This window comes from Euleptes europaea, chromosome 19, assembly GCF_029931775.1.
Source record: "Euleptes europaea isolate rEulEur1 chromosome 19, rEulEur1.hap1, whole genome shotgun sequence".
Classification (NCBI taxonomy): domain Eukaryota; kingdom Metazoa; phylum Chordata; class Lepidosauria; order Squamata; family Sphaerodactylidae; genus Euleptes; species Euleptes europaea.
The window spans coordinates 32,177,294-32,204,487 of record NC_079330.1 but is presented as its reverse complement, the minus strand read 5'-3'; the positions used below and the strand labels follow the sequence as shown (position 1 = coordinate 32,204,487).

General features: G+C 47.2%; 1 protein-coding gene across 1 annotated transcript; it reads right to left on the bottom strand.

The window, feature by feature from the left end:
• Window positions 1-1,453: 1,453 nt before the first annotated feature.
• On the bottom strand, window positions 1,454-17,555 carry DHRS11 (dehydrogenase/reductase 11). The gene is made up of 6 exons (XM_056865155.1): window positions 17,347-17,555; window positions 10,517-10,611; window positions 7,956-8,085; window positions 7,178-7,270; window positions 4,906-4,971; window positions 1,454-1,513 (listed from the first exon to the last, which is right to left on the bottom strand). The coding sequence occupies exons 1-6, from the start codon at window positions 17,464-17,466 to the stop codon at window positions 1,472-1,474; spliced, it is 546 nt and encodes a 181-aa protein (XP_056721133.1). The 5' UTR covers window positions 17,467-17,555; the 3' UTR covers window positions 1,454-1,471.
• Between the last annotated feature and the right edge of the window lie 9,639 nt (window positions 17,556-27,194).

The window sequence follows — 27,194 nt, the reverse complement described above, 5'->3', positions numbered from 1 at the left end:
AAGTCTGTCCTCTCCCCAAACCCCACCCTCCCCAGGCTCCACTCCCAAAATATCCAAGAATTTTGCAACCGTGCTGAGGACCCCCTGCTCTGTGCTATCACCTCAGTATTACATCGCTTCCTTCTCCTGCGTAAGCCTGGGCCTCCCTCTCCACGGAAGTGTACAGCCACAAATGTTTTTTTAAAGCAGGGGATAGTAGTGATTTCTCACCCCATACACACACAAGCCATCTCCCCATAACAATGCAATTCCTCCTGTGCCCAAATCCACATGAACTGAGCAGGGCAGTATTATCAAATGGTGGTTCTCGTGTGCTAACAGAGGTTGCACAGCCATTCCAGCTTCTCGGGGACTCCTGGGAATTGTTCTAGGTGAGTCGTGAAAGATCCGTGATTTTAAGAGGCAGCTACTTTGGAGATCAGAGAAGAGTCACTGTATGGAAAGATACTGAACCCTTTCTTCCTAGGCTATGATTTGAAACTCCAAAGCTGCAGTAAGCCAGGTGTGCATGGGTGGGGGGAGAAAAGTTTTTTTCCCTCCCATGCAGAGTTCCTTGCAGCTTCAGAGGGGCATGTTAAATAGCAGAAGAGGAATGAAAGGAAAGAGTCCAATACTTCCATCCCCAATGACCCTTCCCAGATCTTCAAATCAACCACCACTCTGCTGGTTGCAAACTAACATCTTGCCTGGTTTGGCCTCAGGTGGGAAAAGACTTTGGGGTGGCTCACCCAGGATTCTCAGCCTACTTCCAATGACACCTCCCAAGAGTCTTTGGGGGATGCCATGATAGCAAACAGGGGAACAAAACCAACACAAGAGTTTACAGCATAGATTACAGGGGCAGGCGGATGATCGACATTCAACCAACAGTTTCGCTGCGCAGATCTTTAGGCAAATCCTCAGCACTTGGCTCCCAAGGGGAATTTTCTTCATGGTCCTTTCTGTAGCCATGGCTGAATAGAAGAGATGCAGAAAACCAGTTGTTTGCCTGTTTGCCATGGCTTTGGCCAGCCAAAAATGAAAGAACCTTCCATGTGGCATTTAATTAGTTATGACCATCAGGGTGTGGTTCACGCACTGGGGTGGTGATAGAGGTTACAGTCGCCTTTGACGGATCTGTGCTGTGAAGCTAGCAAGCCTCTCCTCCAACATCACCTAGACTCACCTGGAACCTGTGAGGACCCCTGCCCTCTCAAAAAAGAAAATACAGCATCACGGGTGAGCTTCTTCAGGTGCTTTCAAATTAATTCCAGCCATTTATGGAGTGCAGCACATTGAGAACAGAGGGGAATATCCACGACCAGCCGAACCTTTCTGTGTTACTTTCCACAGACATGACAACAGCTCAAAAAGGAGAAATGGGGGGGGGTCTTCATATCTGGACTTAAAATGTCACCAGTCAGCAGAGGGAAATGCCGAGGTAGATGGAGGCTGCCCTCTCTGTGTTGTGCCAAGAGCAAATCTTATTTTGCTAGGATAGCTGCTCAGTAGGTCTCATCTGAATATCGCCAATCTGGAATAGAGAGTTTTCAACACAGTCCATGCAGCAAAATGGAATAAATGAATGAGGTATTTGCATCTATTTATGCTTCCTTCGGGATGTGACTGACATTTCCCCTTACTGTGACTCCTTTTCAGAAAACTTATCTATCTCAACTTTCATTTCAGTGAGCTCATGGAGGGAAGGGTCAGGCCTCAGTGGCAGAGCGTCTGCTTGGCATGCAGAAGGTCCCCGGTTCAATCCCCAGCATTTCCAGTTAAAAGGACCAGGCAATAGGTGGTGACCTCAACCTGAGACCCTGCAGAGCTGCTGCCAGTCAGAGTTTATTGCCAAAGGTGCAGAGTTAAACAAAAAATGTTCCATCTTAATTGAAGAAGAATTGGGTTTTATATGCCGATTTTCTCTACCTTTTAAGGAGAATCAAACCGGCTTACAATCTCCTTCCCTCCTCTCCCCACAACAGACATCCTATGAGGTAGGTGAGGCTGAGAGAGTTCAGAGAGAACTGTGACTAACCCAAGGTCACCCAGCAAGCTTCATGTGTAAGAGTGGGGAAACAAACCCGGCTCACCAGGTTAGAGTCCGCCACTCTTAACCACTACACCACGCTGGCTCTCTGAGCAGGAGATTCAGGACTGAAAGAAAGACCACTTCTCTTCACACAGCATATAATTTAAACTATGGAACCCATGGCCACAAGGGGTGGTAACAGCCAATGGCTTAGATGACTTTAAGGGGAAAATGCATGTCAGGATAGTTAGTAGGTCATGGTAGCTAAATAAGACCGGAGATGAAAATAAGGATGGCCAATGATGCAAAACCAGTTTTAAAAAAGTTTTATTACTCAGAACAGAATTTCCCTAGGTGTTTCACCCAAGAGGCTTCCTCAGGGGAATCTGTAGTTATTACAGTAGTCCTTCAAATGAGCATAAATTCTGTAGCACGTTGCTAATTAAAGAACCTTTCTATATATCAATATCTAGTTAAGGTTGTATCTCTCAGAGTAATAAATTTTTGTACCTATTTTGCACCATTGGCCTCCTCCTTATTTTTATCTCCTGTTACTGGTGCAGCTCTTTTATTTCTCTTTGTAGTTAAATAAGACCTCCACGTTCAGTGACAGTGTACTGTCACCGAATACCAATAGTTGGGTCACAAATGAGGAGTGAGGGGTGTTCCCTTGCTACCCTTCTTGTTTGCTACCCATAAGGCATCTGGCTGGCAACTTTTAGAAACAGAATGCTAGACAATGTGGAATTTCTGTCTGATCCAGAAGAGATCTCCTATGTTCCTACATTTAAACCCCATGCAAATATCACCCAAGGTGATATTTTGGTGGTAGCTAGACTTGGCCACTTTCTAGACTTGCATACTTTCTTACAAACATTTGTAATATGTATCTGGAAGCTGCTGGCACGCACAAACTTCCACCTGGAGCTCCCCCAAATATTGCAGATCTGTGCTGCCCCATATGATACCTGCAAATGCACATCACCTGGATGCTTTTGCTTGGCTGCCGGTGGACTCTGATCTGGAGAACCGGGGTTGATTCCCCACTCCTTCGCATGAGTGGCGGAGGCTAATCTGGTGAACTGGATTTGTTTCCCCACTCCTACACACAAAGCCAGCTGGGTGACCTTGGGTTAGTCACGCTCTCTCAGCCTCACCTACCTCACAGGGTGTCTGTTGTGGGGAGGGGAAGGGAAGGTGATGGTAAGCCGGCTTGATTCTCCCTTAAATTGTAGAGAAAGTCAGCATACCAAAACCAACTCTTCTTCTTCTACCTGCTCGTTCAACTCTCTGTCATTCCCCCCCACTTTTGAAGACGCTGTGTGGTGCTCCTTGGCTCCTATTTTGCAAGAATGGCAAAACATTCCCCTGAGGCTCATGGCTGTCAGATAAGTCTGTTGAACTTATTCAGATTTGAGGACATCTTTATGACCGGGTTACTTTGATTATTGCAAAATTACAGGCAAGGAATTCAACATTTCCCCATTCAAGAGGGTTTCATAAAAGAAATTAAATTTTCTGACTGATCGAAGCCTAAAATTGCAAAATCAAAACCTGCATAGTTTTATTTTATATTTGATAAACACCATTTTAAACTCAGTCATAAAGATTGGTATACTGACATATATTTTTATGTAATTGCATTCTGTATTTTAATGTATGTAGACCACTGAAGAAGGCCACACGGCCAAAACGAGTATGGTCGCCCTTTTGGTCAAAATGTTTGCTTGTTATTTTGTGTCTACTTGTGTTACATGCTCATATGTGCAATAGAAATATAGAGGCTATATTAGGGCCTTAGACAAGTTGTTGATTTTACTGTAATAAATACATTAGATACATTTTCATAAGATGAATACTTCGTATTCATTTTGGCCCTTTTGTATGCTGTTTCTTGACCTTAGGGTACTTAATTTTGTCAACATATGTCAACGTTATGCCTAGACTGCAGTTTGCTAAATAGATCATACTGATCAGAGTGACAGCTAAGTCATGTGATGATGCTGGTCTGATCCAGTTTGTACAGCCAGGAATGGGGATTTCCAGAATGACTCATCTCAAGTGAACTGTGATTGGTCATAAATGTGTATATAAGTCTGTGTAGTGAATGTGAGTTAACTCTTGCCTGAAATACACGTGCTGGCGGAGCATGCTGATGCTCAGAGCTGTGAATGTTAACAGCCAAAGGACTCTGTGTAGATATTGTAAATAAACTGTACATAGCAGAACTGCGTGGTGTGAAGTTGCTACCAGGTAAACTCCTGAAGTCCAGACAAGCTGTGCGTGACAAATTTTTCAGTCATTAGGAAGAATTTTCTAACCGTTAGAGGGGTTCCTCAGTGGAAGAGGCTTCCTCGGGAGGTGGTGAGCTCTCCTTCCCTGGAGGTTTTTAAGAAGAGGCTAGGTGGCCATCTGTCAGCAATGCTGATTCTGTGACCTTAGGCAGATCATAAGAGGGAGGGCATCTTGGCCATCTTCTGCGCATGGAGTAGGGGTCACTGGGTGTGTGTGTGGGGGGAGGTAGTTTTGCATTTCCTGCATTGTGCAGGGGGTTGGACTAGATGACCCTGGCGGTCCCTTCCAACTCTATGATTCTATGATAAGTCTCCCTTTTGTGCACAAACGCCCAAAACATTACAGCCTCCAGCAAAATCTAGCAAGTGGTCACCCTTTCTCTGACCCTTGATACATGTTTCGGAGAGGGGCTTGCATCGGAGCAGGCTAGAAGAGCCCATCAACTCGAATAAAAAGATAATCCCTACATCTGAGGTTGCATCTCAGGCAGAGGCTTAGAGGCACCGCTGAGCAGGCAAGGCCCAGTGGAGGGGAAATGAGCCTCCCCCTCTCACCCCTTGAAATACAGAAACCAGAGGCATGCTTTAACAAATGCCTACCTGTACATGAGGTGGGGCACTGAGGACGTATATGACGGCATTGGCCATATCCTCGGCTTTTAGACACTGTAGAGAGGGAAACGAGAATTGGCACTTGAGTCGTGTAGGTGGGCCCAGGGGTAAGACTTCCATGGGGCCCTCAGCCTGACCCAAACCCATCTTCAGACACCGTTATGTCCCTTCTCTGTCTCCACAGTTAACCTTCGCTTTTAAAGACAGCCCCCACCCCCAACTGTTTTCTATCAGAGTTTCATCCCACTTTTCTTCCGAAGAGTTCAAGGCCGTGTACCCAGTTTCCCCCCACGGTATCCTCACACCAACCCTGTGAGGTAGGTTGTGAGAGAGTGATTGCCTGAAAGTCACCCAAAGCCCTTCCGCGGCAGAGGGGGGATTTGAACCCAGGTCTCCTAAATCCTAGTCTGCGGTGTAGTGGTTAAGAGAAGCAGACTCTAATCTGGAGAACCGGGTGTGATTCCCCATTCCTCCCCATGAAGCCAGCTGGGTGACCTTGGGCTAGTCACAGTTCTCTCCGAACTCTCTCAGCCTCACCTACCTCACAAGGGGCGAAAACGCACGGTCGCTGGAGCCTCCTTTCTTCCCTGTTCCAGCCAGGATCCAGCCAGGATCGAACGCACGTCCGTGCGTTCGATCCTGGCTGGATCCTGGCTGGAACAGGGAAGAAAGGAGGCTCCAGCGACCGTGCGTTTTCGCCCTACGTATCTGTTGTGGAGAGAGGAAGGGAAGGAGATTGTAAACCGGTTTGATTCTCCTTAAAAGGTAGAGAAAGTCGGCATATAAAAACCAACTCTTCTTCCTCTTCTTCTACAACACAGGCGCTCATGGTGTTCCCTCTTCTCCAGCTCAGGGTGGGTGTGAGGGATACTCCCATCATGCCCAGCTCTGCGTTTTCCAGGGAAATCTGGCTGGACTTGGGAGCCAGGGGCTCCAACCTGGACCGGGGCACATGTCCCCATGTCCTCACCAGATGACCGGAGGAATGGTTCAAGCCTGGATACAGACAGCACAGCACAGACATCCTCCTGATCCCGGGAGGCAAGTGACACACGACCACCGGCTACTGCCTGCTATTGAGCTCTGAGGCTGGCCATCCTCCCTCAGTCCAGGCAACCAAGGGCTATGACTGCTTCCTTGCCTGCTTATTTGGGATCTTCCACACCAGACCCCAGGTTGGTCCCGTGGCCTATTTGCACCTCGGGTACTGGCTTGGCTCCCCGCCCCCTAACCGAATTCCTTCTCCCCTTCCCTGCTTTCAGGCCCTCCTCTATCTATTTTGATCCCACCCTTTCTCAAAAGGAACTCGGGGTGGCGTACACACCACCTGCCATTGATATCCTACAACACCCTTGTGAGGAAGGTCGGGCTGAGATGGAATGACTGGGCCCAAGGCCACCCAGTGTGCTTCAGGGCCGAGTGAGGATTTGATCCAGGCCTCTGAAGTCCCGGCCCAATCCTTCAACCAGTACACCATGCCAACTCACACGCAGCCCTGCCAACAGATAGGCTTGCCCCTGTCACAACTCACTTTGGACATTTGAGGTACCCCAGTAGAGCGGGATTCATGACCACATATTCTTAGTGGCTGATTAGATTCTCACTACTTTTAAGCCATAACGGCTCCAAAGGCAACTGGAATGATGATGAGAGGGAGATGATGAAAGGGGAGGGCCTCTTGGTCATCTTCTGGGCATGGAGTAGGGGTCACTGGGGGTGTGGGGGGTAGTTGTGAATTCCCTGTATTGTGCAGGGGGTTGGACTAGATGACCCTGGTGGTCCCTTCCAACTCTATGATTGCAGTGGTTGCCACTGAAGCAAGTTGCCACAGGTCTGACTAACTGGTGCAAGGAGCAGTTTAATTGTTTGGAGAAGAGAGAAATCCTTTCCCACGCTAGAAAGACAGCACCCCTCATGCATTGCTGCAATCAAAATAGGGAACGGGTGATGGGGGGGCCAACTTCGTCTTTGTTCCAAACTTCGTTCTAAGCTCGTCTCTTTCCAGGCCTCTCCCCAAACCTCCAGCTGACCCAGTTCCCGCAGCAACCGGCGCGACTATTCATGCCTTCTGGAATAGCCCCTTTTAATGCTGTGCCACACGGATGCCAAGAGAAGGTTTTAGAAGACACCCCCTTCGCCACCATCACCCCTTTCCCAGAAGCGCTACAAATTGCTTCGTCCACAGGTGAGTTCATGGTTTCTAAACCAAAAGGATATAAATCAGTCTCATTTTCCCCACCGGATTTGCTTGGTCACCTACCCGAATGCTCTCATATGTCGCTGCAGCTCTCTCCGGATCGCTATCGTGGAGTTTAAAAGCAAATCCAGTCTCCACCAGTCCCGGAGATATGCACTAAGAAGAGAAAGAACAAAAAGCAGCATCCTGACAGGATTTGTAACTCCTTTTTTCAACACAAAGACAACACAGGTTTTTAGTCATTGGGGGGGGGGGGAGACCTAAGAATCTCCCCCCAAAAGCATTTGAGCATTCAAAGCATGTTGCTTATATTATCTTGCTGCACTCCCAACAACAGCCCTGTAAGGTAGTCTGGGATGATCACCATCTTGTGGGAAGGATGAGGATAAGAGACTCAACCAAGGCTAGCTGGGGGGGGGGGGTCATAACAGAGACACATTTTGATCCAGAGACTGGGATTTTCTGCTCATTCTCTTAGTTTTGAGGCTATACTAGTTCTTGAGATAGGAGAGATAGTAACTTGATCCCGAGGAAACCAACGTGCTGGGCTTCTTCCAATCGGGAGTTACATCACGAACAGTGACTCATGCAGAGACAAAAGAGGAGGACTCATTCTTACCCTTCCATACCACTTTAGGAGGAAGAATGAAATATCCCTGCATCTTTAATGGGGGTGGGTGGGAAATGTACCCACCACTATTAGTTTATGAAGCCCTGATGCATCCTATCAACAAATGTTCTTGTTTCAGGATCCGGGGCTTGTGTCATGCAGAATCCCACCAACCTCTGTTCCCCATATCTATCGTCACAAACTGCTGACAACCCCCCGAGCTAAACTCACCGTGGCTCGGATGTGCGTCTTTGCCTCTCGGAGTTCCTGCCGCAGCCCTTCCGTCAATGCAGTGACGGCGTGTTTTGTGGCACTGTAAAAATGCACCACAGATTGTGGGACCACACTATGGCCATTCATGCTGTAGAGAAACCAGAACATAGAGAAAGGGAGAGGTGAACAGACACAACCCAAGAGTGCAAATCCAATGCCCAATGAAACCACCAATTACCCTTGAAAACAACAGCTCTCAACGAGAGAAATCCCGCCACACCAACTTGAGCTTTTGTGGACCGGCTCTTCCTGACACAGTGCAGGATCCAATAAAGGTCCCATGATCTATGATACACGAGGGGTTAGAAGCTGGTGGCCAGGACTTGGTTTGGCCCCTGTAGGCCCATCTCTGCTGCCCGCCCCAAGGCGTAGATGAAGAAGAGTTGGTTTTTACATGCCGACTTTCTCTACCACTTAAGGAAGAATCAAACTGGCTTACAGTCACCATCCCTTCCCCTCCCCACAACAGACACTCGTGAGGTAGGTGGGGCTGAGAGAGTGTGACTAGCCCAAGGTCACCCAGCTGGCTTCATGTGTAGGAGTGGGGAAACAAATCCAGTTCACCAGATCAGCCTCCACCGCTCACATGGAGGAGTGGGGAATCAAACCCAGTTCTCCAAATCAGAGTCCACCGCTCCAAACCACTGCTCTTAACCACAACACCACAGCTGCAGAGATGAGGACAATGCGTTTGCATGCATTTATTTATATCCCAATCCCCAGTGGGATTCAAAGCAGCTCAGAATATTGTTCTCCCCTCCTCCATTTTCTCACAACAACCACCCTGTGAGGTAGGCCAGGCTAAGAGTTTGTGATGGCTCCAAGGACATCCAGCGAGCTTCCATGGTAGAAGTGGGGATTCAAACCTAGGTCATCCAGGGCCCTATGTCTGCCACTCTATCCACGACACCCCACTGATCTCTCAGGGAGGTTTGTCAAGGAGGTTATTTTACCACCCATTTCCACCACACTTGGATTAATAGTCAACACAGAGCTGTGGACTTAATCCTACTTGGTTACCTCCTCCTTCCATCCAATATCTCATGGCCTCCCCCTGCCTCTCCTAAGACAAAGAGGCAGCCATGTCCCCACCGCCTCAGCAACCTGGCCAGGTCCTTCTTGTTTGGGGTTCTTGCTAGGCTGGAGCCCACAAGAAGAAGAAGACTTGGTTTTTATATGCCGACTTTCTCTACCACTTAAGGGAGAATCAAACCTGCTTACAATCTCCTTCCCTTCCCCTCCCCACAACAGATGTCCTGTGAGATCGGGGGGCTGAGAGAGCTCTAAGAGAGCTGTGACTAGTCCAAGGTCACCCAGCTGGCTTCATGTGGAGGAGTGGAGGATCAAACCCGGTTCTCCGGATCAGAGTCCACCGCACCACAAGCGACTCCCGCTTCCAGTTCTCCTGCAAGAGAAGGGTCTTCGCCTCCTCCTAGGTGGGGTTGCATCATGGGGGTGCCGAGGCTCAGAAAAACGCCAGAAACTTCTCATCTGGTCCTCAACACCACCTTCCACCAAGAAGTGCCCTGACGATACCCTTCAGCTCCCTTCCAACTAAAGGCAGCAAAGGGCTCTCCTCCCATGTGTAGTAAGCAGAGACCCGGGCAGGGTTTTGTTCTCAGACACCGGCAAAGGGCTCATTAACTGCCTCTCTGATACATCAGCAAATGGCCGGTCCTTCCCTGTGTGATCAGCAGCGCCCTTGGCAGAGGTCCCTGTCCAGCTTGTTCTCAGACACGGGCAAAGGGCTCTTGAACCTTTTGAACCAAGTCATTCCCTAATCCTGCCCTTCAGCTTCTGACTCCCATGCAAGAACCAAAATGGGAGTGGGTGACGGAAACGAATAACGGAGAATCATAGAAGAATCCTGCCAAAGAGTCCACTCCTGTTCAGTCATGGGGTGAGGCGGCATCACTGGAGAAGTAGTAGTAGGAGGAGCTTCTTATGTGCCAACTTTCTCTACCACTTAAGGAAGAATCACCCCGGCGTACAATCCCCTTCCTCTCCCCACAACAGGTACCTTGTGAAGAAGGTGGGGCGGGGAGTCACCCAGCTGGCTTCATGTGGAGCAGCGGGGAATCAAACCCAGTTCTCCAGATTAAAGTCCACCCCTCCTAATCACTATGCTGGCCCTCGCCAGCCAGAGAAACAGCGAGGGGTAGAAATGACGTCAGGCTGAGTCAATGTCACATCTTGGGGGGAAACTGGACTTGATGCCAGCTGACGCTCTAGAAACTCTATGGTAATACCATAGAGACCCTGAACTGGATGGCCCAGGCTAGCCTGCTCTTGTCTGATCTCAGAGTCCACCGCTCTTAACCACTGCTCTTAACCACTGCACCACGCTGGCAGGAATAATTGAGCAGTCAATGTGGCCCTTGCTGAATTCAAAATATGGTCCTTGCTCAAAATTAGTCGCTGACTAGGGCCATAAGTTGTTCCTCGCGTGCAAATGACCCTTCTGCACATGGAGCATTCCTCATTGGGAGCAAAAGAGAATGGCCATTCATCTTGCCCACCTATTAATGTTAATTAGATGGCTGTCGTCAATGTTACGCTCCTTCATGGACTGGTACGCTTCACGGGTACAGATGCTCACAGCCATCACGTTGACCTGAAAGAACACAACAAGGGGAAGCTAGAACATCCTAGAAGCATGACAACACTTTGGCATTTGGGAAAACATTCAGCGGCCAGGGAAGTCATTTGCTTAATGCCTTGGTTTTAGTAAACATCTTATACTTATTTAAACTTGTAAACTCTTGGGAAGGTTCTGCTCTGTCTTTAAAGCACTCTATATAGTGCTAAGTTAATAACATAAACATATGGATCAGACCCAAGGTCCTTCTAAGCCCAGTATCCTGTTTCCAACAGTGGCCGGCAAGATGCCTCCAGGAAGCCTACAAACATGCCATAGAAGTAACAGTCCCCTTCTTGTTTTATCAAGGCATCTGGAATTTAGAGGTAGACTGCTTCTGAACTTGGAGGCCCCATCCTGTTTGCAACAGAACTCTCTAGGAAGCCCACAAGCGGCAGCATGAAGGTAACCACCAACTGCACTGGCTCCAGCTGGAATACCAGATCAGGTTCAAGGTGCTAGTTTTGACCTTTAAAGACTTACAGTCTGGGACCTTTGTACCTGCAGGACCGTCTCTCCTAGTACACCCCCCCAGAAGATGTTACTTTCTGTAAAGAAAAACCTCCTGGTGGTCCCCGGCCCAAAGAATGTTAGGCTGTCCTTGACCAGGGCTAGGGCCTTCTCGGTCCTGGCCCCAGCCTGGTGGAACTGCCTCTCAGTGGAGACCAAAGCCCTGCAGGGTCTTCAAGCTTTCCACAGGGCCTGTAAAATGGAGTTGTTCCACCAGGCCTATGGTTGAGGACAGCCACGATTTTCCATCTATGCTGGCCTCCCTACCTTTCCCCCTACCTGCATACAATACTGACTGTCAATCTAGTGTAGTGGGGATGCTGGCAGCTCCCAGGCTTTGCAGTGGCTCTACATTAAAAAATAAGCGCCACATTCTGATTAATTTACCGACGTTGTTATGGGGCTGGAACTTACTGATTTTGTGGTTTTAATTGATGTTGTTTTTATTGTATTTATCTTGTATGGAATTTTGTTGTAAGCCCTGAGCCCGGCTTTGGCCAGGGATGGCAGGGTATAAAACAATTAAAAAACAAACAAACCCTTAATCCCAATTTAAGTGCTCAAGCACAGAATCTGGTATTTAGAGGAAGACCACCCCTGATATGGAGGTTCTATTACTGGCCATGACCCCTTGTATGCACATTTTCTTTAAAATAGTCCAACCCCCAATAGTGAGCTTCCAGAGTCGGTTCTACTGGAATAGATCGGCAGGGATCCCATTGAATTCCATGCTCAGTTGCGCAAATGGAGTCTCTCCAGAATAAAACTGGTTTTGCCTTCACTTGTAGTTGAAAGTGCGCCATTTCTGATCTGAGGCACAGCTGATGCCAGCATCTTCTCTGAAAACATCTGGGGGCAGGACTCAGTGCTGTAAGAATCTTGCCTTTCATTTAAAAATCAAGGCCGCTAGACCTCATGACTGCAAAGAGCATGTGTTAATTCCAACTCAAGACAAGTCCAGTACGCGTCCTTGAAGAAGTTGCTTGTTTGCATCTTTTTAAACCTGTTTCCCAACCCAAAATTTGCTCCTGAAGTAGCTCACAGGAATCAAAATTGAATACAAACACCAACTGAAGATTGATACTAGAATTTGGGGATGGCAGAGCTGTCAACTGGGCTCAATCCGGGCACAACAGAGGGTGCCGGCTTCTTCCTGACCTCCTTCAGACAGCCTGGTTCAGAACAATGTACAGGTGGAGTATCCCTTATCTGGACATCCCATATCCAGGCAGATCTGAAAACCAGACCCTTCGAGCTGGCATGCAGGCAGATCCCTGCTGCCTGCTTTCAATGTTTCCTCTCACCTAAAAAAATAAAATACAGTGTACACTGCATTGTAGGTGGCGACTGAAAGCCTGCCGTTGTTAGTTTGCTTTTGGTTGCCCTTGTTTAACAGCTGATACAGGTATTCTGGTGAGATAGTTACACCTTTGCTTTCTGATGGTTCAATGTACACAAAACTATTTAAAATATTGTTTAAAATTACATTCAGGCTATGTGTATAAAGTGTATATAAAACATAAATGAATTTGGGTCTCATCCCCAAGGTATTTCATTAGGTGTATGCAACTATTTCAAAATACGGAAAGATCCAAAATACAGACCACTTCTGGTCCCAAGCAGCCCCGATAAGGGATACTAAACCTGAATCATTAATTCTGATTTTGCTGACCATGGGGTCGGGGGAGTGTGCAATCAACCACTGGGAATCTTACAGTGCAATCTTATGATTTACTTGGGTGCACTCAGCAGCATGAATGGCCGTGGTGTGGTCCCGTGGTCTGTGGTGCATTTTTACAGTGCCACAAAATACGCCGTCACGGTATTGACGGAAGGGCTGTGGCAGGAACTCCGAGAGACAGATCCACGTTGAGCGAGGGCTGGATTTTTGCTTCTTGCAGCCTGTTCTAACAAACTATTACAAGCAGGGGGCAGCCTTACTCTGCAGAGTCTAACTGAGATCAAGGGCTTCAAGTTTTTGGCAAGTTCAGTGGTCAGAAAGATTTTCTAAGAGCCAACTTGGAAGGGGGAGAAATGGAAACCAGGGTGAAGTAGCAAGAGGAGGGACCCTGACCGTCCTGTTTGGTTACAACAGTTTTCAAAATTCTCCAAATTTCTCCCTGAATTTTGCTAATCCACATTACTTAGTCTCGGTTCTAAAGCAGCACCCATACACCCGTGAAATCCTGTTCTTGATGCCAAGGTTTTGTTCAGACTGCCGCGCACGTCCCGTCTGCTACTTTTTTAAATTCACAGTCTTTTTTCTCCCACAGGTTAACCACACGCTTCACCACATAGGTGCACTAATTAAGACGTAAGTGCATCAAAGGAGAATTGACACAACCGCATCCAAGTTCCTTTCCATGCTGTGATTTAATTCAGTGCACAGTGATTACATCTTTGCACAAAATTGGACTATTGCTGTGCTGTGCTTCAACCAGTGTGCTCAGGTGCATTGACAATCTGCAAGGAAAAAAGGATGGTGCTTTCTGAAAACTGCAGCAATTTGAGGAGGAGGAGGAGGAGAAGGAGGAGAGTTGGTTTTTATATGCTGACTTTCTCTGCCACTTAAGGCAGAATCAAACCGGCTGACAATCACCTTCCCTTCCCCTCCCCACAACAGACACCCTGTGAGGTAGGTGGGGCTGAGAGAGCTCTAACAGAGCTGTGACTTGCCCAAGCTCACCCAGCTGACTTCGTGTGTAGGAGTGGGGAAACAAATCCTGTTCACCAGATTAGCCACCGGCGCTCATGTGGAGGAGTGGGGGATCAAACCCGGTTCTCCAGATTAGAGTCTGCCTTTCCAAACCACTGCTCTTAACCACTACACCACAAATTCTCAAATTTAAACCGGAAGGCTTGCAGGCAACAATGAGCAAAACATGAAACAATGAAATGTGTTAAGGGACATCTATTCATCCCTACCTCTGCCCCCCAGCCCTGGTGCCACCTTTCTTCCAGACCGTGCTTAATTAAGAAAAAGAAGAAGAGTTGGTTTTTATACCTCACTTTTCTCTACAAAAAGGAGTCTCAAAGTGGCTTACAATCACCTTTCCTCCCCCCCCTCAACAGGCACCTTGTGAGATAGGTGAGGCTGAAAGATTTCTGAGAGAACCATGACTAGCCTAAGGACACCCAGCTGGCTTCATATGGGGAAACCAACCCAGTTCACCAGATTAGAGTCCACCACTCTTAACCACTATACCTCGCAGCCTCTACACCACACAGGTGTACCTGGACACCAAAGCACCTGGTGTAGAAGCTTTTCTAATGAGTGCCCACTGGATCTGGTTAGGGGTTAAGAGGAAGATGACAGTAAGTCCCAAAGAAAGCAGACAGGATTTATAGGGTTGTCAGGTTTCGAACAAAGGCAACTGCAGGGGCGGGGGTGTTAAAAAAAGAGGAATTTATAAAATTACATATTATGTTAAAAAAATGGACTGAGGACTCAGAGAGACCTGATGAAGCTGAAGGATAATACGTACATTCAGGACAGAGAAAAAGAAAATACTTCTTGTATCTGGGGAGGGTTCTCCAAAAAATGGCTGAGATTCAATATTATAAAAACTATTGCTTAATCCCTGTGGGCGAAGAGGATGGTTGGTGAATAAGACACTCAGGAGCCATGCAAAGAGTTGGCTCAATGCGGAGGGTTGGGAGTTCCCAAAGGGACTTTGCTCGGGGCCTTTGGGCTCCTTAACCCCATCCTTTCCAGGACACAACCAGAACCACAGAGGCTTTGGCCAAATTCTCCCCTCATTCTCCTCACTGGCTCCCTTAATTTGTCTTTAGCACAGCTCACCAAAGGCGAGAATTCAGCCAAAGCCCCCGCTGCTCTTCACCATTGAACTGGGGTGGGTAAAAAAAACTTCGGTTAAATAAGCTGAAAAATGCTACACAGAGTGAATGTCGCTTCAGCCACAAAACGTGTGTAAGTGCTGTCAAGTCACTTCTGACTCATGGCGACCCTATGAATCATTGTCCTCCAAAAAGTCCTATCTTTAAACGCCTTGCTCAGGTCTTGCAAACTGAGGGCCGTGGCTTCCTTTATAGAGTCAATCCATCCCTTGTTGGGTCTTCCTCTTTTCCTTCTGCCTTTCCCTTTTCCTAGCATGATTGTCTTTTCCAGTGATTCTTGTCTTCTCATAATGTGACCAAAGTATGACAGCCTCAGTTTAGTCATTTTAGCTTCTAGGGTCGGTTCAGGCTTGATTTGATTTTGGCAGTCCACGGTATCTGTAACACTCTCCTCCACACACCACATTTCAAAGGAATCTACTTTCTTCCTATCAGCTTACTTCATTGGTCAGCTTTCACACCCATACATAGTAATAGGGAATATGGTGGCATGAATTAACTTGATCTTGGTTGCCAGTGACACATCCTTACAGTTAAGAATATTTTCTCGCTAGAAGGGGGTTAAGTAATCCTTGGCCTGCGTCTTGAATGAAGTGAGCGCCTGAGTTGCAGAAAAGAAGGGTTAGAGAGGACTTTGTCCACGTCAGAGAGAAAATGGCAGAAGTGCAAAATGGGAGGCATGGGTTCTTAGGGACTGTAGTGCTGAGGGCCAACTGGGAATCCCTGGGGGGCAGCCTGAGCCCTTGGGGTGCCAGCTGCCTACCCCACACTCAGGCACATTTTAAGATTTTTCTATGACAAAGTTGCTGTGCTTTATCACAGACGGAGGGACCAAAAGGACTAGTTAGTGACCAGTCATAGAATGTGGTGGTTTTACACAGCTGTGAGTACTTATAATTCATGTTGAACACATGAAGCTGCCTTCTACTGAATCAGACCCTTGGTCCATCAAAGTCAGTAGTGTCTACTCAGACCTGCAGCGGCCCTCCAGGGTCTCAGGCAGGGGTCTTTCCCATCACCTACTTGCCTAGACCCTTTAACTGGCGATGCCAGGGATTGAACCTGGGCTCTTCTGCATGCCAAGCAGCTTTGGCTCTGCTGTGCCTTCGGTGGTCATGGATAAAGCTTTGTGACCCATTTCTGTGCCAGCTCCCCACCTCATTAGCCAACTGTGTGACTTCCAAGGCTCCATGATGAATTTCACATCTTGGCCTTTACCAGCCGCTGTTGCTGTCATGCTGTGCTCATGGGCGTCCCAGAAACATCCACCTGACCGCTCTTGGAAACACACGGAACTTGTGCTTGAGACTTTTAGCCAACCCATCTCCTTGACATGCTAGTTTTCTGTATGCGGGAAAGGTTTTTCTGGATAAAAGCTAGTAAACTGCATGTGAGTTGTAGTGCTTCAGACTGCAGGTAAAAAACTTACACAAAGCACCTTTTTTCAAAAAACGTCTCCTCACATAGAAAACCTGAATCAATGGGTTGAAATTAAATTAAAAGAGTTTTTGGCTAAACATTAGGAAGAACTTTTTGACAGTGGTTCCTCAGTGGAACAGGCTTCCTCGGGAGGTGGTGGGCTCTCCTCCTTTGAAGGTTTTTAAGCATAGGCTAGATGGCCATCTGTCAGCATTACTGAATCTGTGAACTTAGGCAGATCATGAGAGGGAGGACAGGAAGGGTTGCATCAGTGCTTGGCTCTCATGGCCCTTTGTTACATGCCCAGGGAAATGCCAGTCACCACTTTGGGGTCAGGAAGCAATTTTCCTCCGGGTCAGATTGGCCAGGGATCTTGAAGGATTTTTTTTCTGGCCATCTTCTGGGCATGGAGTAGGGGTCACTAGGGGTGTGGGGGGCAGAGGTAGTTGTGAATTTCCTGCATTGTGCAGGGGGTTGGACTAGATGACCCTGGTGGTCTCTTCCAACTCTATGATTCTATGATTCTACAGTGCCACATGAACACATGAAAGCTGCCTTATACTGAGTCAGACCCTTGGTCCATCAAAGTCAGTATTGTCTACTCTGACCGGCAGCGGCTCTCCAGGGTCTCAGGCAGAGGTCTTTCCCATCACCTACTTGCCTGGTCCCTTTAAGTGGAGATGCCGGGTATTGAACCTGGGCCCTTCTGCATGCCAAGCAGATGCTCTACCACTGAGCCACAGCCTTGATATTCTCCCAGACAGGCTAGTTTTCTACATGAAGGGAACCTTTTTCCATACAGAAGAGAGTGCCGTCATGTAAGCCTCCACTTTATCGTCCAAAGTAAAACAGCACACACCTCTGTCTCAAACTTGTTTTGGACCGGCTCTGTTTCACCTAAAGCCATGCTTCTCTCCTATTCACATCAAGCATCGTCCTCCAGCCCTCCGTCTTGCCGGACAACAAGGGCTCCGGCCGGGCCAGTCCGGCGTTGTTGATGCAGACATCAACCCCCTGGTGGAGGGTCTTGATGGCAGAAAACATGGAGAGGATCTCCTCTTCAACGGAGAGGTCACATTTGTATGGAATTAGTGTGCCCGGGAACCCGGCGCTCTGGCACTCAGCTGCCAATTTCTAGAGCAAAAAAATAGGGTGGGGAAAAGATCAGAATGTAATAGGGTTGCCAAGGGCCAGGTGGTGGTGGACAAACCCCCACTAATCCACCTGGCTGCCTGCCAACTAGCTGAGGGTTGGCGGGCAACACGTGAACGGCCCCTTCCCCGCAAGCCACGTCACTTCCGGTTTATACCCGCAAGCGCTGAATCACAAGGGACCTGTTACCACTCAAACTCCCAGTTTGAGTGGTAAAAGGCCCCTTGCGATGCAGCTCTTCCAGGTGTGAATGCATCGCAAAGGTCCTGGTGATGTGTTTTACAGGCCCCTTGTGATGTGTTTTACACCTGGAGTTGATGCATCCCAAGGGGCCGGTTACCACTCAAACTGGCCCCTTGCAATGCATCACCGGAAGTGATGCAGCACTTCCAGCCGCGAGCAACCCCCCCCCACCTCCACTCCAAAAACCTCCTCCCGAAGGAGAAGGGGGACCTGGTAAGCCTAGAATATAATCCTATTTGAGGAATTCATTCATTCATTCATTCATTCATTCATTCATTCAAGAAGCCTATATAGCACATAGAGTCCAGTAGCACCTTAAAGACTAACAACATTTCTGGCAGCCACAGCTCACAAAAGCTCAAACCCTGCCAGAAATGTTGTTGGTCTTTAAGGTGCTACTGGACTCTTGCTCTTTTCTACTGCTACAGACAGACTAACAGGACTACCCATTGTGATCTATATAGCACACAGGCTTTTAGATAAAATAATATAACAATAACTGAGATACGTGCGAAAAAGGAACACATTTGGGGAATTCAAGGCAGCTGAGCATTTTGCATTAAATAAATTAAAAAATGAAAATAAGTGGCTGATATAAATTTACTTGCGTCATTTATGCCTTGTTTTTCTCCCCAGTAGAAACCCAAAGTGGCTTACGTCATTCTCCTTTCTTCCCTTTTATCCTCCTAACAACCCCAAGAGGTAGATTAGGCTGAGAGCATGTGACTGGAGAAATGCCATCCAGCGAACTTCTATGGCAGTGGGGATTCGAACTTGGGTCTCCCAAACAGTCTGACACTCTGACCGCTACATCTCACTGGCTTGTGAAGAAACGTATTTTTAAAACAGGTTTAAGAACTGACCCGCAGGCAAAGATCAGGCTGGGTATTTCATACCACAGAGAGGATTCGGTCCACAACAAAAACCCCTCCCTTTCCTTTTTGGTTCACCTGTCCCCCTCCTTTTCCTTCCAGCCAACAGCAGAATATTAGATGCTCTCATCCTGCCCTAAGTCCTTCTGCCATCTCCTTATGCCTCCGTACCCCCTTGGCCTCCCAGCTTCTGGCATCTTCTCCAAAAATTCACCCTTGGCTTCCCAACCTACATTATGACGCAAACTCTATCACCAAAAAGAAATTCTCCTCCCTCTCCAGCATGGCGTAATAGTTAAGAGCAGTGGTTTGGAGAGGAGGAGCCTGATCTGGAGAACCAGGTTTGATTCCTTCACATGAGCGGCGGGGGCTAATCTGGTGCACTGGATTTGTTTCCCCACTCCTACACACGAAGCCAGCTGGGTGACCTTGGGCTAGTCACAGCTCTCTCAGCCCCACCCACCTCCCAGGGTGTCTGTTGTGGGGAGGGGAAGGGAAGGTGATTGTAAGCCGGTTTGAGTCTCCCTTAAGTGATAGAGAAGTCGGCGTATAAAAACCAGCTCTTCTTCGTCTTCTTCCTTGGGGAAAAAACAAAACCCTCCAAATAATTTACCACTTTTCAAATCTGGAATTGAAGCGTGAGCTGAAGGAAGTACTTTTTCACACTGTTTACAGTTCACCTGTGCACCTCACTGCCACAAGATATACTGACAGCCAGCAGCTTGGACCAGTTCATTGGTGTTCAAAGCCACTGACCAGCTAAAATCTACATTGTTACCTAATCCATCATCAATAGGTTAACGAGGTCTGATAACGACTGAGCATCCACATTTTTCTTATCATATCTCAAGAAGAATCCCGTGTTTCAAAGGCCTCCGGTGGTTTCTTTTTTCCACTTAAAGAGCATGGGCCAAAAAGCACTCGTCCATTTTCCTCAGTGCTGAAGCCTATTTCCCTCCCTGCAACATTCATTTAGAGTGAGGGCATCGCATCTGCCATCACTTGCCCTCAGTGAGGTGATCAGGTAGTGATCCGGATTAGCCAGGTGGCACCATGACGGTCACCATAAACGATCCAAATAGCTGGGATCATAAGAACATAAGAACATCAGAAAAGCCCTGCTGGATCAGACCCAGGCCCATCAAGTCCAGCAGTCTGTTCCCACAGTGGCCAACCGGGTGCCTCTTGGAAGCCCACAAACAAGACGACTGCAGCAGCACCCTCCTGCCTGTGCTCCACAGCACCCAAAATAATACTAGAGATACTAGTATCTCTGATACTAGAGAGAACAGGTATGCAGCATGACTAATATCCATTCTAACCAACAGCCATGAATACCCCTCTCCTCCATGAATATGTCCACTCCCCTCTTAAAGCCCTCCAAGCTGGCAGCCATCACCACATCATGTATTGAAGGAAAAGACATCCTGAAGAAATCTGGAAAACAATGCTGGAGAAGCAGCAAATCTGAGATGCTAAGAAGGGACACTCTTTAAAAGGGAATGGAAAAATTCAGACCCCTCAAAAGTCTGCTTTGGAGCTACCAAATTATTCCATGTAAACGTTTAGCAAAACCTATACGAGAAAACCCATTTACTACCACACGTGACCCTCGGGCAGTCAAACATTACTTTCTACACTGCGGGCACTACTGCTGAACTATACAAATGTATAGTCTAACATTTAAAATCCTTATGGCACAATTAACAGAATACATGAAAGATAACTCACGAGAGAATCATGAGAGAGGGAAATCCTTTTATGAATATATTAAAAGCACCAGACAAAAGAGCTAGTCAAATCAAATTACTACTATGGTAAGAAAATATGGAAGACGGTATTGTTAAGAGGGGTAGAGATGGTTAGATACCAACAAAATGATATGTAAATGTTTTCCCTTTCCCTATTTTTTCCTTGTATATCTACTTATTAATGAAATAATAAAAAATATGCAATAAAAAAAACATTTAAAATCCTTAGCAAACATTAAAACTTAAGATAGCGCCCCTATAAAACTAATACTAACAATGATAGGGAGACAATCAGAGAGGGGGCGGAAAAGAGGGAAAGGGAAAGGAAGGGAAAACAAGGGAAAGGGAAAGGGAGGAGAAAGGACGGGGTGGGGAGGGCAGCTAGAGTGGAACCATCACTGTCCTCAACCACAGGCCCGGTGGAGCATCTCGGTCTTGCTGGCCCTGCGGAATTGAGCCGGGTCCCACTGGGCCCGGGTCTCATTTGATAGAGAGTCCCACCAGGCCGGAGCCAGAGCTGAGACTGCTCTGGCCCCGGCCGAGGACAGGTGAACACTTTTGGGGCCAGGGACCACCAGTTAGTTGTTTACCTGCTGAGCGTAACGCTCTTTGGGGGGTGAAGAGGGACCTGGCAACCAGGGCATGGAAACAGGAGGCCAACAAGATAGAGCATTCAAGTAAGGGTGGAATAGCGCACAAGATGCAGGTCCTTTTTCGCTCCTCTTGCCATTGGTTCCCAAAAAGGTCAGTGGTGGTCTCCGTGGCCAGAGGAACAGAATGTGCAAGCTTTGGCACTTACACAGAACTCTGACATAACTCAAATGCTGGTGCCTTTTTCCAGGAAGAGAAGCTGAGCCAACATAATTCTGCCACCCGCCAAAAGCTAGAAGAGGAATGCATGCAAAGGTGTGCACCATTACTAAGCCTTATTAGGGCTTTCTCACTGACAAGGGAGTTTTAAAAGCTTCATTTTTTAAAAAAATGTAAATGCCTGAGAGCAACCCCAGGTAAGAGAAAGAGTCCCAGATCAATCAAACCACCAGTAAGTACCACAGCTTTGTTCAGGGAATTAGGAGCATTATTCTCCTGGGAGTAATCTTCCACACTGAGATGCTAAATGTCCTGGCACAGGTTCAGCAAAGCACTCCAGAGCAAATTGAGCAAACCCCCATTACAGTACTGATTGGAATTGGGAGGGGGGCAAATATAGGATGCCTGATCCTGCCCTTTTGAAATCAACTCACTTTCCATCTGGAAGCAGACAAATGAGTCGGCAACACAGAAATGAATTTGACTGAGAATTTATTTTGAAGGCCAAGGGTTGATTGAGCCAGGTCTGTCAGTACCTAGTAGCCTGGTCACCAATGGCAAGGGACAATTGTTTCCAGGTGACCAGGCAGGGTCAGATCTGGGTTTTGGGGAACCATATGCACGTTGCCCTCCAGTGCACCCCATGAGTCTGTCATCTCCCCTCTTGCATAGGGAGTGGCGCATGCTGCTCTAAGCCCTGCTACTGCTGGCAGAGTGAGACTTAAACCTACGTCTCCCAGATCTCACTCGGATACTCTCTTATCTGTAGTTGTCTTTGGGAATTGGCCCTGCCGTTTGGATTTTGTACTGGGCTCATACATCTTCTCACGCTTGGATGGATTGTTGTTATTCTATGCTGGTGTCAGCGAATGCTTTGGATTAGCCTTTATCATTTTATGCTGGATTTTCATTGCATGCTGGTTTTTGTGCCTTTAGTGTAAGTCCTTATTTTATCGATAGTCTGGTCAATTTTCATTTGTTTTATATGGAATTGCCATCTCAAGCAGGTTTTTAGAGAAGCAACCAATAATCTAAAGAAATTGAAATAATAACAATAATAACAATAATAATAATAGGAGGAGGAGGAGGAGAAGAAGAAGAGTTGGTTTTTATATGCCGACTTTCTCTCCCACTTAAGGGAGAATCAAACCTCCTTAAAATCACCTTCCTTTCCTCTCTCCACAACAGGCACCCTGTGTGGTAGGTGGGGCTGAGAAAGTGTGACTAGCCCAAGGTCACCCAGCTGGCTTCACGTGGAGGGGTGGGGAAACCAACCCGGTTCACCAGATTAGCCTCCGTCACTCATACGGAGGAGAGGGAATCAAACCCGGTTCTCCAGATCAGATCAGAGTCCACCAAACCACTGCTATTAACCACTACACCACGCTGGTGTAATAATAATAATAATAATAATAATAGCCAACAGGGAAAACTTTTCCTTGTCACTGCCATGTTGTACAATTGATCCCTGATTATTGCAAGGAAACTGATGGAATGCTTAGATCCACGTCATTATTTTTTGCAGCCCAGCAATCAACAAATAAAGCCTGTACCTTTACCAAAGCAATTTGTCTTGCTGGTCTCCATCAGTTTTTTCCTTCAATAAAACATTCAATAACTGTGCAAATCGGTATTGTTTTGTCAGTCTTCTAGGGATGGGTAAAAACCATTCTTGCCTGGGGGGCTTTGGGCAGGAGTTAGATCAAACCACTCTGCCAGATTTGCATTTCTGACGGAAGCTTTGAGTCTGTTCCTTCTCTCTCATATTTCAGCTTTTAAAATCAGGTGAGTTCTTTTTTAGAGCTGCTAATTTTGATTTATTTCTGCCCTTTTTATTGGCTCTTTGGTTTGCACGTCTTGCTTTCTATGACTGCTGCAGATCTGTGGATCATATCTGCCATTCATTTCTTGGAAACGGCTTTTCTGTTGTGCTAGTTACCTGAGTGCCACAGTGGCTGAAGGGTGGGGATAAAACGTTTTCTCCCACAAATAAATTCGCAATTCATTGTGAGAACTGGCTCGGCTGCCCATTACGATGAAATATTCTTCTGCCATAATCAAATGATACTGGAGGAGATTATTTGGCCAGCAATAGCAACACCTCCCCAACCCTGAGGAAGCCTTTTTCCCCTCTGCTGATGGGCTCTAGGGTTTTGATGCTAACAAGAACAGGCAACCCTGCCTCAGACGCGTGCAACAAACTTGTAGCCCGAGAAGAAGCATCCCATGGTGTCTGGATTCCACCGCCTGAAGGGGACAAGGAGAAGGCGAGAAAGATGAGACCAAAATATCCCAGGATTTTGCTGGCCGACGAAGTGAGAAAATTAACTCACTGCTCACACTTTTCACTGGACTCAGGAACTTCTGACCTTAACTGGAAGCCCTCTGTCCCTTTTAAATTGTTTTGACTTATATCCCATTCTATCCAAGGCACTGGTTCCCAACTGGGGGTCCACGGACCCCCAGGGGTCCGCGAGAACTAAATTAAGGTCCGCGAAACAAAGTTATAAACCCATAATAAATTAATATTTTCAATTAAAAGTTCTCTGTTGTAAAAATATATATTCAAATCTAAGTTTAATGTTTAACTAACAGTTATGATTAAAGTTTATTTTCAAATTCTCGGAATTTTATTTTGAACCTTGGGGTCCCTGCACCGAACAAAAAAGTCCTAGTGGTCCCTGGTCAAACAAAGGTTGGGAACCACTGATCCAAGGGCTATGGGCGGGTGACAGAAACTCAGAATTGGGGCTTGGATGGGTTGCCCTGCTACACTGGAAAAAATGGGGTGCGTCCCCAAGGAAACTGCATTTCATTATTTTACGTCAGTGATCGCAGAGGGATCCTTCAGGTTTGATAGGTGGGGTGGATTTCAAACAGAGACAGGTGAGCCAGTGGGGTGCAGTGCTTAGAGGAGGGGTGTCATATCTGAGGGCTGGATATCACCTGGTCTTGCCATCCCAGATCGGGAGTGGGGTGTGTGTGTGGGTGGGTGCCTCAGCTGGCTCGCAGGCTGAATAAGACCTCTCAAGGGGCTGGATCTGGCCGGCAGGCCTTACATTTGAAACCCCTGGCTTACAGTGTCACACTAGAACCTGGGAGAACCAGGTTCAAATCCCCACTCTGCCATGGAAGTTTGCAGGGCAACCATGGGCCAGTCACACAGTCTCAGACTAACCCAGGGTTGCCAGGTCCCTCTTTGCCACCGGCGGGAGGTTTTTGGGTCGGAGCCTGAGGAGGGTGGGGTTTGGGAAGGGGAGGGACTTCAATGCCATAGAGTCCGATTGCCCAAGCGGCCGTTTTCTCCAGGTGAGCTGAGCTCTATCAGCTGGAGATCAGTTGTAATAGCAGGAGATCTTCTGCTGTTACCTGGAGGTTTTAATGTAAACAATGGATCTATGCTGTATTAACCACAGTTATGCCAAAAAATCAGCACGAGGGCTCTGCTTTTAAACATAAGATTATATTCACCCATTGCCAGTTGCAAGTTTCCCTTATTTAAGTAACACCATATACATTGAAATCAAAATAAACATTTAAACAAGATAATACAAAGTGTTCAGTCACACCATTCAATTTCAGAATCAGTCGCTCAAGCATAAGCTGTAAAAGAGTCCGTTACTCAAGTGTAAGCTGCTAGAGCAGTGGTTCCCAACCTTTTTTTGACCAGGGACCACTAGGACTTTTTTGTTCGGTGCAGGGACCCCAAGGTTCAAAATAAAAATTCTGAGAATTTGAAAATAAACTTTAATCATAACTGTTAGTTAAACATTAAACTTAGAATAATATTTGAATATATATTTTTATAATAGAGAACTTTTAATTGAAAATATTAATTTATTATGGGTTTATAACTTTGTTTCGCGGACCTTAATTTAGTTCTCGCGGACCCCTGGGGGTCCACGGACCCCCGGTTGGGAACCAGTGTGCTAGAGAGTCCAAATAAAATTCAAAAACAAATCCAGGTATAAATCATGCTGCGGCTGTCTTCTTGCAGCCAAAAGTCAAACCCAGGTGTAAATCACGCTGCGGCTGCCTTCCTGCAGCCAAAAGTCAGGGATTCTGTATGGCTTGTGAGCATCGAAGTTCAAAACAAAAAGTCATACCGGAGTTCTTTCCCTTAAATAAGGTAATTCACAGTGGGTCGCCGTGTTAGTCTGTCTGCAGTAGTCAAAAAGGGCAAGAGTCCAGTAGCACCTTCAAGACTAACAAAAATATTTTCTGGTAGGGTATGAGCTTTCGTGAGCCACAGCTCACTTCTTCAGATACAGCTAGAATGTGAATCCATCGGTCTTTAAGTAGAGGAACAGTCTGTAAATGTGAATAGCAGGCTTGATGGGATTAGGTGTGATATGCAGAAGAGTCTGTGATGTCCAGGGGAGAGATGGGGGTGGAGAAACCAGCACTGGTCATGAGCCATGAGTGCAAGGTCTTTATTCAGCCCAGGTAAATGCATTCCCTTAAATAAGGGAAACTTGCAGCTGTTACCCGGAGGTTGGCAACCCTGGCCTAACCTAACCCACAGGGTGGTTTTGAGGACAAAATGGAGAGGAGAACAACGCAAACCACTTTGGGTCCCCAGTGGGAGAAAGGAATGCTCAGGTGGAGGAGTGGGGAATCAAACCCGGTTCTCCAGAATTCGAGTCCACCGCTCTTGCAGTTCTGTGATTTAAAATGTCTGCGATTGAATTTTTTAATAAAGAATTGAGCCTTCTGATTCATCTTCCCACTCCCGACGTGTTCTGTCCTAGCACCTTTGCCAGCTTCCCCTACTCTAACCTGTTTCAAAAGGAAGGGGTTACATCGGCATACCCAACCTTCCCCCCTCCTTCACGTGGAAGTCCACATGGACTCGCCTCCTTGTGGCGAAATCCCCCCCCCCCAAAAAAACCCACCTATTTCAAAGGAGAAAAGAGCAGCCGCAGTTGTGTGCTCTTGGGTCCAAAATAGCACTCTTCAAAACTTGTACTTTGAGCGAACCCTTTATACGAGAAGTGCCTGCCCAGGAATATGGGTTTTTGTTTTGTTTTTCAAAGTAGCCAACTCTATCAAACACCCAGGTGAATAAAAACATTTTGACCTGGTGCCTGAAACGAAGAAGATCGAGTGCTTCCCAGATAGAGAACCAGCATGCTGGTGGGCTAGAGCCATCCCCAGGTTCATTTTTTTTTTTAACCTGGGGATTGCTTAATATTTTTTTATATTAATGTTTTTTTGAACCTGGGGATTGAGGATGATCAGGGGCCTGGAGACCAAGCCCTACGAGGAAAGGCTGAAGGAGTTGGGAAAGTTCAGTCTGGAGAAGAGGAGGTTGAGGGGGGACATGGTTGCTCTCTTCAAGTATTTGAAGGGCTGCCACTTAGAGGAGGGCAGGGGGCTGTTCCTGTTGGCCACAGAGAATAGGATTCGCAATAATATGTTTAAATTGCAGGAGGAAAGGTACCGGCTGGATATCAGGAAACATTTCCAGTAAGAGTTGTTCAACAGTAGAATCAGCTACCTAGGGGGATGGTGAGCCCCCCCCCCTCACTGGCAGTCTTCAAGCAGCAGCTGGGCAAGCACTTGTCAGGGATGCTCTAGGTTGATCCTGCATTGAGCAAGGGGTTGGACTAGATGGCCTGTATGGCCCCTTCCAACTCTATGATTCGATGATTCTAAATCCCCACTCTGCCCTGGGCCATACCCTGTCTCTCTTAGTCTCACCTACCTCACAGGGTTGTTGTGAGGATGAACTAGGGAATAGAGGACCACGTGGGCCCCCATGAGTTCCACAGAGGAAGGACGGGATTAAAAAATGCACTTGATAGACAACTGAGGAAAGGAGTTCCACACAGGAAGGGCTGCTCAGGGAGAGACAAGTCTTGAACTCATGAAGCTGCCTTCTACTGAATCAGACCCTTGGTCCTCAAAGTCAGTATTGTCTACTCAGACCGGCAGCGGCTCT